Consider the following 13,326-nt stretch of genomic DNA (forward strand, 5'->3'; position numbering starts at 1 on the left):
TGTCCCATGAACTCGAAGTTCTCCTTTTTTATAGGAAATCTTTAACTTACTTGCATCATCCTTTAATAAGCGTCTGACACCTTCCCCACGAGTAGGGCCACGAGTTCTCTTCCTTGATTCTTTCAAATAATTGTTATATTACTTATAATCATAACTATTTTCATAAATTTTTAATGTATATATTATCATATTATCATAAGTTGTACATAAACCATTTATACCTTCTAAGGACTTGTGTGTTTCATCATTTAATGGTGTTATTGATTCATCATTGGAAGAACATGGAAAACGAGGAGGAGACTGTGTAGATGATGAAGAGTTAATATGCGTCCTCTTACGGCCAAACACCCTTCTAGTAGTTATTGGTGGATCGAGAGACTTCTCATTTGTCATGATTAAAAATCTAAAAAATATTAATTTTTTATTAGCATATAATAAATTTGCATATTCAAAACTTTACAAAAAATATAAATAATAACACACTTTATAGTTAATCAATTTCATCACTCAAAGTTATATCTTCAGAATCATCGAGTAAAGCTTCTTCATCGGTATCGTCACTGTTTATATCACTTTGAACTTGATCATTATGATTTATTTGAAGTTCATTGAACAATTGATGATTATCACATTCTATATCTTCAATATCATCCCGAATAAGATTAGTATCATTTTTCGTTTAATCAAAATTCACGCCAATATCATTCGAAGATTCTTCTTGATATGCTTCAGAACTGTTGATAGTTGGATCTTCATCACCAACTTCACCATCCATTGACTTTGATGGTATATCCCAGATGTGACGATGATTTACTTTTTGTACCACTTTCCAATCTTTATTATCTTTACTTTTTTTAATGTCATCCAAATAAAAAACCAAACTTACTTGATTGGCAAGAACAAATGGTTCATCTTCAAACCATTATGAGTTGATGTTGATACTAGTAAAGTTATACTAAGAGTACATTCTATCACTTCCATTGGTATTGTACCAAGAGCATTTGAACAATATAAATTTGTTCAAATAGAGGTAATGTACTTCCCAAATTTCATTGATGACACCATAAAAATCACATATATTTCCATCATATTTTGCTTCAACGTGAACACCGTAGTTTTGAGTTAAAAGTCTTTCATCTCGACTTTTTGTATGGTATCGAACTCCATTAACCATACAACCAGCATATGTACAAGCCAAAAAACTTGGTTGCATTGCAATTGCATACAAATCTTCCTGTGATTTACCAAATATTGTTTCATTCATTTTTTTTATCTGTGATGGCAGATAAAATTATAAATGTAAGATCAAGACAAATAAAAAATTTAGAATATCAAACATTGATATTTAAACTTACTTTATTTTCAAACCATGTTGAAAATTCATTTTTTTGCACTTGATTGATATCCAGAATTCCTTGAGATTGTAAGAATAATCTATGTTCTCTGTGTTCACAATAAGTACTATGAAAGATTATTTTTATGCTAAAACCTAAATGTTGTTAGAATTTAAAAAATAAAATTATAAACTTACGTTAAATATGGTTCCAACTCAGGAAAATTATTCAAAATTTACCATTGAACTTGGGTTCGTTGATCTTGAGTTAGTGTGATGGATGATTGTCTTCCAAATGGTCTTGTAGGCATGTTGAATATTGACAGTGTCGATTGTTTTCTAATTCCAAGGTAATCAGGATTGCGCTCAGGACGATTAAAGCATGTTTCCATTCCACGAAGATACATTGAACAAAAGTTTAGTGCCTCAGTAATAATGTATCCTTCTGCAATAGAACCTTCAGGTCGAGCTTTGTTTTTCACATATTTTTTCAAATGACCTAATTCCCTGAAATTAATTATGTTTTCAATATATAGTAATAAAGAATTGTATTCAATGATTATTTAATTTTTTAAACTTAAGTTATAGATTTTGTTACCTTTCGATTGAATACATCCATCACATTTGTACTGGACCACCTAACTTAGCTTCTAATGGCAAGTGAACCATAAGATGAATCATCAAATCAAAGAAGGCAGGAGGAAAGATACTTTCTAATTTACACAGTGTGAGTACAACGCCCTTTTCCAATTCCTCTAAGTCTTTCACATATAATTTCCTCGCACATAGCTTTTTGAAGAATAACGACAGCTCAGCAATAGCATCCATTACTTTCTTTTTCAAATATGGCCTTAAACCAATAGGTAACAACCTCTGTAATAAAATATGACAATCATGACTTTTCAACCCAAATAACTTTCCATCTTTCATGTTAACATTCTGAGAAATATTTGCAGCATATCCATCAGGAAATTTTACGGACTTTATGAACGTACAAAATTCTTGTCGTTCCTTCGCTGATAATGTATAGCATGCTACTGGTTTGAACCATTTGTTCCCCTTCTTTTTCATGTGTAGCTGCTTACGAATATTTAAATCTTGTAAATCAAGTCTTGCCTTTTCAGTATCTTTAGACTTCCCATCAATACTAAATATTGTACCAACTACACTATCACATATATTTTTCTCAATATGCATCACATCCAAATTATGTCTTAGTTTTAATTTAGGCCAATATTCTAAATCCCACAAAATACTTTTTCGCCTCCAGTTCATGTTATTTTCATAACATGCATCCTTCATTTGTTGCTTATCGTCCTTAATGATCTTATCATTTTTACCTGCCCTACATTTCCATACACCTTTTAATTTATCTAAGATTTCATCTCCTGTTAAAATTCTTGGAGGTGAACGTCGTTCGATTGTACCATCATACTCCATATCATTGCGCCATTGGTGGTTCAGACACAAATATCGGCGATGACCCATGAAACATGTTTTTCCTCTTATTCGAAATGAAGATGTGTCATCTTCACAAACAGGACAAGCTTTATAACCTTGAGTGCTATACCCAGATACAGTACCATATGCTGGAAAATCATCGATCGTCCACAATATTGCTGCACGCATTGTAAAATATTATTTATCAATAATATGAAAAGTACGTACACCATTTTCCCATAGTTCTTTCAGCTCATCGATCCGAGGTTGTAAATAGACATCTATGTCTTTTCCTGGAGCACGACGTCCCGGAATCAATAATGCCATCATTAAGAATTCTCGTTTCATGCATCTCCATGGCGGCATGTTATATGGCATTAGTAACACTGGCCACATACTGTACGAGTTTAATAAATCACCGAATGGATTGAACCCATCTGTTGCAAATCCAAGCCTTACATTTCTAGATTCTTTTGCAAAATCTGGATATTGTCTATCAAAATCCTTCCAAGCCTCTGCATCTGCCGGGTGTCTAAGTACACCTTCTGTATCAACACGTTCTTCCTTATGCCACCTCATATCAGATGATGTATGGTGTGACATAAAAAGTCTCTGTAGTCGTGGAGTTATAGGAAAATATTGCATCTTTTTGTGTGGGATCTTCTTGCCTTTAGTTCCTTGGAATTTGTATCGTTCATGACCACATATAGGACATCTTTCAGCTTTTTTATTCTCTTTCCAAAATAAAGCACAATCATACTCACATACATGAATAGTTTCGTACCCTAAACCAAGATCACGCAACATTTTCTTAGCGTCATAATAAGATCGTGGAATTTTATTGTCTTTGGGAAATGCTTTTGAAAGTAAGTCGAGCAACAAATCAAATGATTTGTTACTCCAACCACACATCACTTTAATGTGCATTAGATTAACAATAAATGTTAAGATTGAGAACGTTGTACATCCAAAGTATAACTCCTTTTCTGCTTCTGCAAATAAGTCAGACAATGTATTCCTTTCATCATTGTGCTAATTTGAATCTCCAAGGTTCACAAAATCACTCTTCCTATGATATTGACTAGCTAAATCTTCTAATGCTGGTCTCATATCATCATTGTCCTCATCATCATCACTGTCATATGGTATGTCTTCTTCACTGTTTGATTCTACTTCTTCTTGATCTTCGTTTACTTCTATGATATCTTCCCCGTGAAACTCCCACTTAAGATATTTGGTATAAAATCCTTTTACGAATATATGACGCTCAATTGTCTCTAAGTCATGATAATATAAGTTCATACATGAAACACATGGACATCGAATCTTATTTTCACCATTTAAATGCAAAGTTGATAACTTAATAAAACTCTTAAGTCCATCAAAATACTCCACTGATAATCTATTCTTTTGGAAAATCCAACTTTTATCCATCATTTATCTATTATCTTTCGAACAAGTAGATGATGGATTATACTACATTGAGAAAAATAAAATACTTAATTAGCCCTTGAATTGTAGTTATAGGGTATGATAGAGTTATGGTACAAAATACATGTATTCGATGCACGTATAGGGTAGGATATTAGTATAAGTGTTTCTTATCCTACTCTATTACATGCATATATTTTTTTTTATAAATGTGTTTAATTTAAGTGCCAAATAGACACATATGTGTAAGTCTTTAATTGGTACATGCCATTATTTTTTTATTTAAAAAATTCATTCAAATATTAAAAATTTATTTAAAATCTAATAAAAAAATTAAAAATCATTTAACAAAAATTAATTTTTTTTTAAGGAATAAATACTAAAATTATTATTCACGAAACAAATTTAATTACTAAAGTAAAATAAAAATAAAAAAACCAAAAAACTTTAGAAAATCCTACTATAAATTCAAATTTAAAATAATTAAATATATACAATTATAAGGTTCAATGATACTAAAACCAAACTAATAAGCTTAAGCCCATTAACGAAATTTTATTCTAATCAGACACTAATGAGCTTAATCCTCTCAACTACCTATAAATAAGGTTAGAGTATCACTTATTTAGTGCATGCAAAAATGCGACCTAATAAATCTCTAAAGAACTTAAGGGCCTGATTGGTTCATCGTTTGAAAATTGTATTTTTGAAAAGTGTGATTCTGAAATAAAATTTGAATTCATTGTCTGAAAACATGTTTCTGAAAATGTGATTGATTGCACTTTGTTAACTGTTTTTGAGTTTTAAAAAACTGAATATATAATTAGTAGATAATCTAAAAACATAAAACTCAATTTACAATTTGTGGACTTAGAAAAATATTTTACTTTGTTAGCTATTTTTATTTTATAATATTTAACTTTTAGTATAGAATTGAAATGATAAATTTGTATTTATTTATTAATAGTAATTTTTTTTGTAATCTTTATTTTATAAAATATTTTATCATTAGCTGAATTTTATTTAAAAATATATATTATAAATTAGAATCAAGTTATATCCCCTTGTATAATTTTACAATGAAATATTTTAACAAACATATATAGTTATGGAGGTGAATAAGAATTTTAAATTGAAGAAAATACCATTTTTATTAAAAAAAATAGAGTAAATATTTTAACACTAGAATTATAGAAAGAAAGAAAAATAATTGTCAGTAAAGAACAAATATTATACATAACATAGCACCTTCCAAAAAAAATATAAAAAGTGTATTAATAGGAATCATATGAGGAGAACGTAAGAAACAAGTGGTCAGAAAAAAAAAAAAAAAAGTAAGTTCACTGAAAACGTGAAAATGTCGTTTCCTAAACCCTTCCTAAATCAGATAAATTAGAGTTTGTTTTTAAAATGAGTTTTCAAAAATGATAAACCAAACAAGATTTTTGTGTAGGTCCCACAATTTTTAAATTTTGAAAATATAAAATCTGATTTGAATTCTATACCAATCACACTCTAAGTTTTGCAAGTTCTTATTTCTCAATACAATTAACTCGTGTACTATGACTAATTAATAACCTAAATCCCATACGTGTTTGATTTTTTTTATGCTTTATTGGTTTATTTTTAATTGACAAAAAAATCAGTCAACAAGTATTAAATCTATCTCAATTCCAGAATGAGTGACTGCTATCTCAGTTTTTTGATGCGTGAGTAGTTTCAACGAAAAAAATCTTGAATACTTAAACTAATAAAAAAATATTGAGTAATTTCACTGCAAATTTTTTTTACAAACACTAGAAGATTTCTTAAATTCCAACTTTAATTAAAAAAAATTATCAAAAAGAAAGGAAAAATTAATAGAATGTCTCACAATAGTAAAGTTGATAAAGTTTGTACACAATATAAAATACTTTTCTAGAAAAATTAATAATAAAGAAGCTCATTCCACAATCGAAAAATGTACCACCACATAATTAATTTTGAAATTTTATGAATTCAAATGGGATATTAAATATAAAGTGTGTAATGTTATCTAGGCAAATAAGGAATTTTATTAAATTAATATTAAATTAGTAAGTAGACATTTTTCTTTCTCTAAATATTTTATTTTTCTTTTTAATTTTATTTCTAAATTAAAATAAAGGCGTCAGCCAACACTTCATCATCCGAAAAGCCTATTTATTTTTCTTCTTCATATCCCTAGCTCCATCTCACTCACAAATCCCTAGAGCTCCATCTCACAAATCTCTCTATCTCTCAGTTGAAATCAAACCCCAAACCCACTCTAATATCTCTATCTCTCAGTTGAAATCAAACCCCAAACCCACTCTAATCTCTCTATCTCTCAGTTGAAATCAAACCCAGACCCACTCTAATCTCTCTCGTATTCTTGTCTCCCTCTCACTCTAGCTCTCTTTGTCTCTGATTCTAAGTTTCCTTCTTCTCCGTAATAATCCCTCTCTCTCTCACCTTCTTTCTTCTCCGTAATCCCTCTCTCTCTCTCACCCTTTCGCACAGCTTCCATACCCAATAAAGCTGAAAAGAAAAGCCCGATTTCATTTTCTTCTTCATATTCCCCTATACACTCTCAAATCCCTAGCTCTCTCTCACTCTAATCTCTCTATCTCTCAGTTGAAATCAAACCCCAGACCCCATTATTCTTCCCCCCTCTCTCGTATTCCTGTCTCCCTCTCACTCTAGCTCTCTCTGTCTCGCTCATTCGAAGTTCTCTAACCGAAGGAACTCGGAATCATCTAGCCGAAAGGTAGTGATTCCAAGAAAGGTGGTGGTGGAGGTTCGCAAGATGGGAAGATTGGGTCTAGCAATGTCCTCACGAACCAGTACACAGGTAAAGCTTGGTTCTTTATTTCTTGTTCTGTTCTTGGGTAGAGAACTGTGAGTATTTTATCACGAACTGTCTATGTTACTTGAACTTCCAACTTCTTAATTTGATGGCTTGTTTTAAATAGGGTCACACGTTGCGACTTCTGTCCTTGCCAGATTTCTTAGATCGATCAATAGGCACGCTATTGAAGGTTTGAATGTCCACTTCTCTCTGCCTCTCTTGTTTATTTTTGTTCATAATATTATATATTTCCCCCTTTTCTCATTGTCTACCTTTTAGAAAGGTTCTTTTGTTTTACCAATGCAAAAGAGCATCTTGAAATTTCACTAACTTTAATCCTTTATTTTCATATGGTCTATTACAGCTTAAACAAAAGATTGCTTCAGCCACCTCAGCCATCAAATCTGTTTTCAGCCAAGAACAGCCCAAGCAGGATGCGGTAAGCCTGTTTTCGTTCTAGCTGCCTTTATGTTTTCTTATACACGAGTTTATCGACTATTTGAGGTTATCTATGATGCAGACTGACAAACTGGAGCGACTAAGGGAGAGGATGATCAAAGTGCGGGAGCTTTTTCGGGTTCAACATATTTTGTTATTGTAACAATTCCCACGGTAAAATCTTTAGACATTTGACTTGGTAAATGGTATATTTTGCTTGCTTGCTGGTATATATCATCTATTTCTGAAGTATACACTGAAACTAATGAACATGATTCATCATCGACAAATGCATAACTTTATCTCTTAAAATCAAGGACCTGATAAAGTTTCTAAATTCTTTTCCTGTATGAATTTGTATCTGTTCTTGGGTAGGCTTGAATTTGGTTTTTTTTTTCTTGTATCTGTTCTTGGGTAGGCTTGAATTTGGTTTTAATTTTTTTTTGCTGATCTGTTCTAATCATAGAGAACTAAGTCAATACTTGGGTATGAATTTGGTTTTTTTTTTCTTGTTCTGTTCTTGGGTAGGCTTGGATTTGGTTCTAATTTTTTTTTCAATTAAGAAAGCCATAGAAGTGTTTCTATATTGCAGTAATAATTGAAATTTTATTATATATATATATTTATAAACATATAAGCTCTGCACGGATAGATTTAAGAACTAGTTACTTGTTCTTTGTATTTTTTTTTCTTTGATTATAGATTTTCATCAAACAGTGTTTGATTTGTGTGATCAAAATGTCAGAAAACACCTAATTAATCTTCAAGAAAGTATAACAACATTCATAAGAAAAAAGAGATGTATATGTGTATGATCAATGTTTTTATTTCCAAGTTAATTTCAATGCATATTGTTTTAGTGCATATTGTTTTAGTGAAATATGGTAGAGAGAATAAAAACCTATTTGTCTGTACCTTCTCCTTACACCCAGTTGAAGCACCTACAGAAAAAAATTTAATTAAACAATCTAACCAATATAGCCATGATATTTAATTAGTATATGGCATACATATCTCAACAAAATGTCGATGAACTAGTGAAAAAAAAAGAGATACTTACTATATATATAATTTTCTTAGATAGTATCCTCTTTTAAAAACTGAAATTTAAATTTCAAACTAGTTATTTGTAATTTTTTTAATTAATACTTTTATTTCCTATATTTGTGGCTGATTATACGTATATAGGGAGATATGTATATTTTATGAAATACAAATTTGAAAATATTAAATAGTTTTTTTATAATTAATTTTTATTATATTTCCTACTTTACACGGTTAGGAAAAATTAAAACTAAATTTACATTTTATAATTAATGGTTGTTGTTTCCTAAATATGTGGTTATAGTTAAGTAAAATATTTTTTAATTATTAAAAAACTGAATATGCATATATATAATAGATTAGTTTTTTAAATTATGTTAAAGATATTTGTATTATTGACCCATACATAGGAATCTGTTTTGATGAGTCATATATTTGAATTTGGCTGTAATCACTCTAACCCACCAAAACAAAACTTGATTGGCACATAAACAAAAATCATGCACTCTCTCTCTTTGGGTCCGCACTCTCTCTCTCTCTTGATCATCTTCTTACTGAGCTCTCTTTCTTTGTTTGTGGAGAGAGTCACTCTCCCTATGGTTTCTCTCTCAAAAAGAATATATTCTTTGCTTTATAGTTTTTAGTAGGTGGGTTTGATTTTTTTATCTCTAAAGCTCCACAAAAGATGCAAAAGTTCCCCTCCAACTCCAGGCCATTAAACTCAAATTCCTATTTGATTTAAAGCTCTATCTTTTTTTTTTCTCTATCTCTCACTCAAAAATCAATCTTGAAGCTTGAGAAGAAGAACAAAGTATTCTTCTTCTTTATGCTTCTTACTTAGTCTTTTTGTGCTCTTTTTTTGGTTCTCTGGTGTACAAACAGAATCCTATAAACTTGGTTAGAGTTTTAGACATTCAAAGCAAGAAACATAATTTTTATGTCAAAGATGAGTTTGAACAGTCAACAAGGATTTTGGTTTTTCGTTCACTTGTATTGTCAAATAATTGCTATTGAATGTGTATAAAGAATTATTCAAGATTCAAGAAGCAGAGGCTGCTTATTTCTGTAAGGTTTAAAGTTTTACTAGTTGTGGCTATTTACAGTCACCAGTTGATCAATATAGAGGAATGCATATACGTAGTTTATTTCTCTTGTACCAAAATTTTACATGCTTTTCATTGTTTGTGTCTGCATAGCTGTTTATTTATCTTGTACCAAAATTTTTCATGCTTTTCATTGTTTGTGTCTGCAGAGGAATTTACAAGCATGGTGAAAGTGGGAAAGGTTGTTATGGCAGCAGTACAGCTCCTCCATGCACTGGGTAAAATTTCAGTTGTCAGACTTATGGTTACTAGAGCTCATTAGTCTTCTCTTTTTGCTGTGGTTATCTGATTGTTGCATAAGTATAGATGCAAATGCTGGTTTCTGCATTATTTCAGCCAAGGAGGCCATCAGCCCCATCTGGCGCTGTTTCATGATTTGGAATCGCTTATTTAGTGCCTGTTTTTGAAGCTCAAGCTCTTGTTTCTCTCTTTCATGCATCTGTAGTGTCAACAGAAGAGAGTTCTTCTCATGTTTTAGTCTCTTAATTTCTTTCTCATATTCATATCTTTCTGGATTGGTTAAAGGAGCAGAATTCCCTTGATTTTGCATCAAATGACTGAATCGGTTTGCACCTATGAATGTTCTTCAGAAGATGTCTCTGTCCTCTAATGAAATCTTCATTTGCAAACTCCCATTGGTCAGGATCAATCTTCCTAAACCCCTGCTCATACACAACACATGATTAGCATAGGTTCATTAGCATGAGTTCTGTCAGTACACATAAATAAATGATTGCCACAACAGCTAAAGCAGATGACACAATAAAGACAATAACCTTAAACTAACAAAAATACTAAAACCAAATTTGATCAAATTTACCAAGTATCAGAAAATAGCATATAAGAAAACATTAGGTGCAACCTCAAATTCTATAGAAACACAGGTAGGAGACAACATTTTCAGACTAATTTAAATTCTCCATACAACATATATTTTAGTTCCTCAGCACACTGATATAATTATGTGATTAAGCCAATTAAACTTTTGCTACAGTTTAAAAGGTGAAATCAGGTCACTTCTCATAGCATCTAGACTAAAGCAGAAGACTCCAAAAGTTTCCACCAATTAATAATCCTCAAATAAGATATCACAGCATGGAAAAAGTAGCACTAGCAGCCACATACCTATCTGCAGCTCATAAAAAAGTGTTCAAAATCTATGTGCAATATCAGATTCCTTAGTTTAACAGCACCAGAATCCAGATGATCATGTTACCGATTCATGAAGCATAAGTTGAAGGATTAGTAGAGATTCTGTTCAATTCTGGTGTATTCCCATTAATGAGTAAAAATATTTAAGTATAGATAATTAAGCATGGATGACAATAGATTACCTTAATTAATCTTCAAAGTTTGATGCTTCCTCTGAGACATTATGCTGATTGTGTCATCCACCTTTTAAGATGATCGTATAATGAAATATATATTTGAAGGGAAAATAGTGGGGTTTTTTTCATTTGATACAAGTGACTGAACTATATGTAAACTGTGGGTGACAACTAAATCGGCATTTCATGTAGAATGATCATCATAAGCGTCTGTTTGACATATCTGAATAATATTGAAATCATCTAGCAATTTAAGTGTGTTTCATGGTTTTGCTCAATAGGTACATTATAGAGGCCAACAATGAGACTACTATATCTTAGTCAGTTTCCATTCTATCTGTAGTGATTCTTTTAGTTGTTTTGAAATTGCTTTTGCCAGTAAATATTCATGACTAACGATTTAATGATTATGAAAATAGATAATGGAAATGCATGGCCCAAGTTTATGGGATATTTGGAACACTAATAACCAAATGTAAGAAATTGTGTGTTCTTTCTTCCTCCTCCCAAGTTACTCTTTCCAATGTTTCAGATTTTATTATCTATTCTTAATATACACATAAGATATTTGAATAATTTCCTTTTGGTATTTACATTGATTATTTCTAAATGTCTACTCTTTTTAAAGGTTGTCTGAAGATACAGTTGCTTGTATAGCAGTGGAGGCTATATCAATTCTAGAACAGCTTCATTTCAAAGGGTACATTGTTAATCATTCTTATATCTTATATTTTCTTTTACTTTATCCTACTCTAATTATTTTTGTGTTTCCTAATTGGACTCCAGTTTTGTGCATGGAGATGTTAAACCTGAAAACTTTTTGCTTGGTCTGCCCGGAACACCTAATGAGAAGAAGTTGTATCTTATTGATCTTGGTTTGGGTAAGTGTTTGCTGGTGAACATGTATAGGATCAATAGGACAACAGAAAAACCATGACAATCTGCTTTTGTACCTATCATAATTATTGCACCAAACTAATCTTACTTTTCTTCTTCAGCATCAAAATGGAGAGATTCATCATCTGGTCGTCATGTTGAATATGACCAAAAGCCGGATGTTTTCAGGTACTACTTCCTTTAGTAAGGCTATGCATGGTCAATGGTTAGGTTGTAAGATGGTTCAAAGAAAGAAAGAAAGAAAGCTAAACCACTTTTCTGTTTTACTTAACATGATATTTTTTGGAAGCCTGATATAATTTCTGACTTTTGATAGGGGAACTGTACGCTATGTGAGTGTACATGCACCTTGAAACAAGATTACAAGACCAATTTGAAAATTATAGGTGGATGTAGTCCTCAGTTATAACCAAAACAGATCATTTGAACTGACATACAAATATTTTATAAATGAGTCAAAGCACCAAAAGTAAAAGGAAATATTTTAGATGTTTTTCTTAGGTTAGTGGTTGCATGTGTATCTTATATTGGGGTTGGATGTGGTATTGGTACAAATGTAACATTTTTTATTTTACCAATTTGTGAGAAGTAATGGATACCTCATAACCATTCCTTTCCTTTTTTGATAGAGTCCAGTAATTATACCTCATAACATTGTCCTTTTTTTTTCTTCATGCACCTTGTTCTGAGAGAATGAAATTCAGTGTCCCCAAGCCTTGAGTGTTTGTTATTTTTCTTTATGCTTTATATTAATTGGATGTTTCAATTCTTTGCAATTGTCTACAAAATTAATATTTTAGAATTCTGAATGCTTGTGATGTATTTTCAGGATTGATTGTTGTTGGAACTAAAAACAACAATAAAATGAAAAGAGCCTTCAAGAGGGAGCATGAAGTGGAATTGCTGCCAACTTCTTTATATATGTAAATATGAACTAAAAGTACAATTTTTCACGTGTGTGTATAGATTTTTGTATTATGTTTTACATTGATTTTGTACTAAATATTTTTTTTTAGTTTGTATTTTGTTTATCTATTTTATAAAAATTAATTTTGATATTTTATTAATGTTTTTTTTTGTAAATATTATAATAAAAAATAGAATTGATAAAATAATTAAATTAAAAAACTAATAAAATTATATATTAAAAAAATTATTTAATTTATTATTAATTTTGCTACCAAATTTTAGTAGCAAAAGTATCGAATTTTCAAGTACAAAACAAATAATTTGCTACTAATTTTGTGATTGTTTGCTACCAAATTGTGGTAGTAAAATGATTTTGGTGGATTGAAAATATAATAAATTTTAATGACACAAATTCTTTAGCTACCAATTTAAATGCCATTGGCTACTAAATTACAGTATCAAAAAACCTCTAGTAGTCCCGTAAAGTGGTGTTTTAGCTACTAGATTTAATATTTTTAGCTACTAAAAAATTAGTAGCAAATAAGAATAATTAGC

General features: G+C 30.7%; 2 protein-coding genes across 7 annotated transcripts; one reads left to right on the top strand and one right to left on the bottom strand.

Moving 5' to 3' along the window:
• Positions 1-490: 490 nt before the first annotated feature.
• On the bottom strand, positions 491-3,685 carry LOC133823866 (uncharacterized). Its single transcript, XM_062256718.1, has 5 exons — positions 2,998-3,685; positions 1,964-2,952; positions 1,075-1,273; positions 736-912; positions 491-639 (listed from the first exon to the last, which is right to left on the bottom strand). The coding sequence occupies exons 1-5, from the start codon at positions 3,683-3,685 to the stop codon at positions 491-493; spliced, it is 2,202 nt and encodes a 733-aa protein (XP_062112702.1).
• Positions 3,686-6,405: 2,720 nt separating this feature from the next.
• On the top strand, positions 6,406-12,929 carry LOC133822468 (casein kinase 1-like protein HD16). 6 transcript variants are annotated; one of them, XR_009887884.1, is made up of 11 exons: positions 6,409-7,055; positions 7,177-7,242; positions 7,417-7,491; positions 7,573-7,664; positions 9,787-9,855; positions 11,247-11,285; positions 11,385-11,440; positions 11,594-11,665; positions 11,752-11,846; positions 11,964-12,030; positions 12,692-12,929. XR_009887884.1 is itself a non-coding variant. In XM_062254815.1 (10 exons), exons 6-10 carry the CDS (start codon positions 11,388-11,390, stop codon positions 12,213-12,215), a joined length of 324 nt encoding a protein of 107 aa, XP_062110799.1. In that variant the 5' UTR covers positions 6,409-7,055; positions 7,177-7,242; positions 7,417-7,491; positions 7,573-7,664; positions 9,787-9,855; positions 11,247-11,387; the 3' UTR covers positions 12,216-12,667. The 6 variants fall into 6 exon arrangements, 3 of the variants coding, with proteins under 3 accessions (XP_062110799.1, XP_062110796.1, XP_062110800.1); XR_009887883.1 differs by having other exon boundaries at positions 6,406-7,055; positions 9,787-11,285; XM_062254815.1 differs by lacking the exon at positions 12,692-12,929 and adding an exon at positions 12,179-12,667 and having other exon boundaries at positions 11,247-11,440.
• The last annotated feature ends 397 nt before the right edge of the window (positions 12,930-13,326 follow it).

Source organism: Humulus lupulus, chromosome 3 (assembly GCF_963169125.1).
Source record: "Humulus lupulus chromosome 3, drHumLupu1.1, whole genome shotgun sequence".
Classification (NCBI taxonomy): Eukaryota; Viridiplantae; Streptophyta; class Magnoliopsida; order Rosales; family Cannabaceae; genus Humulus; species Humulus lupulus.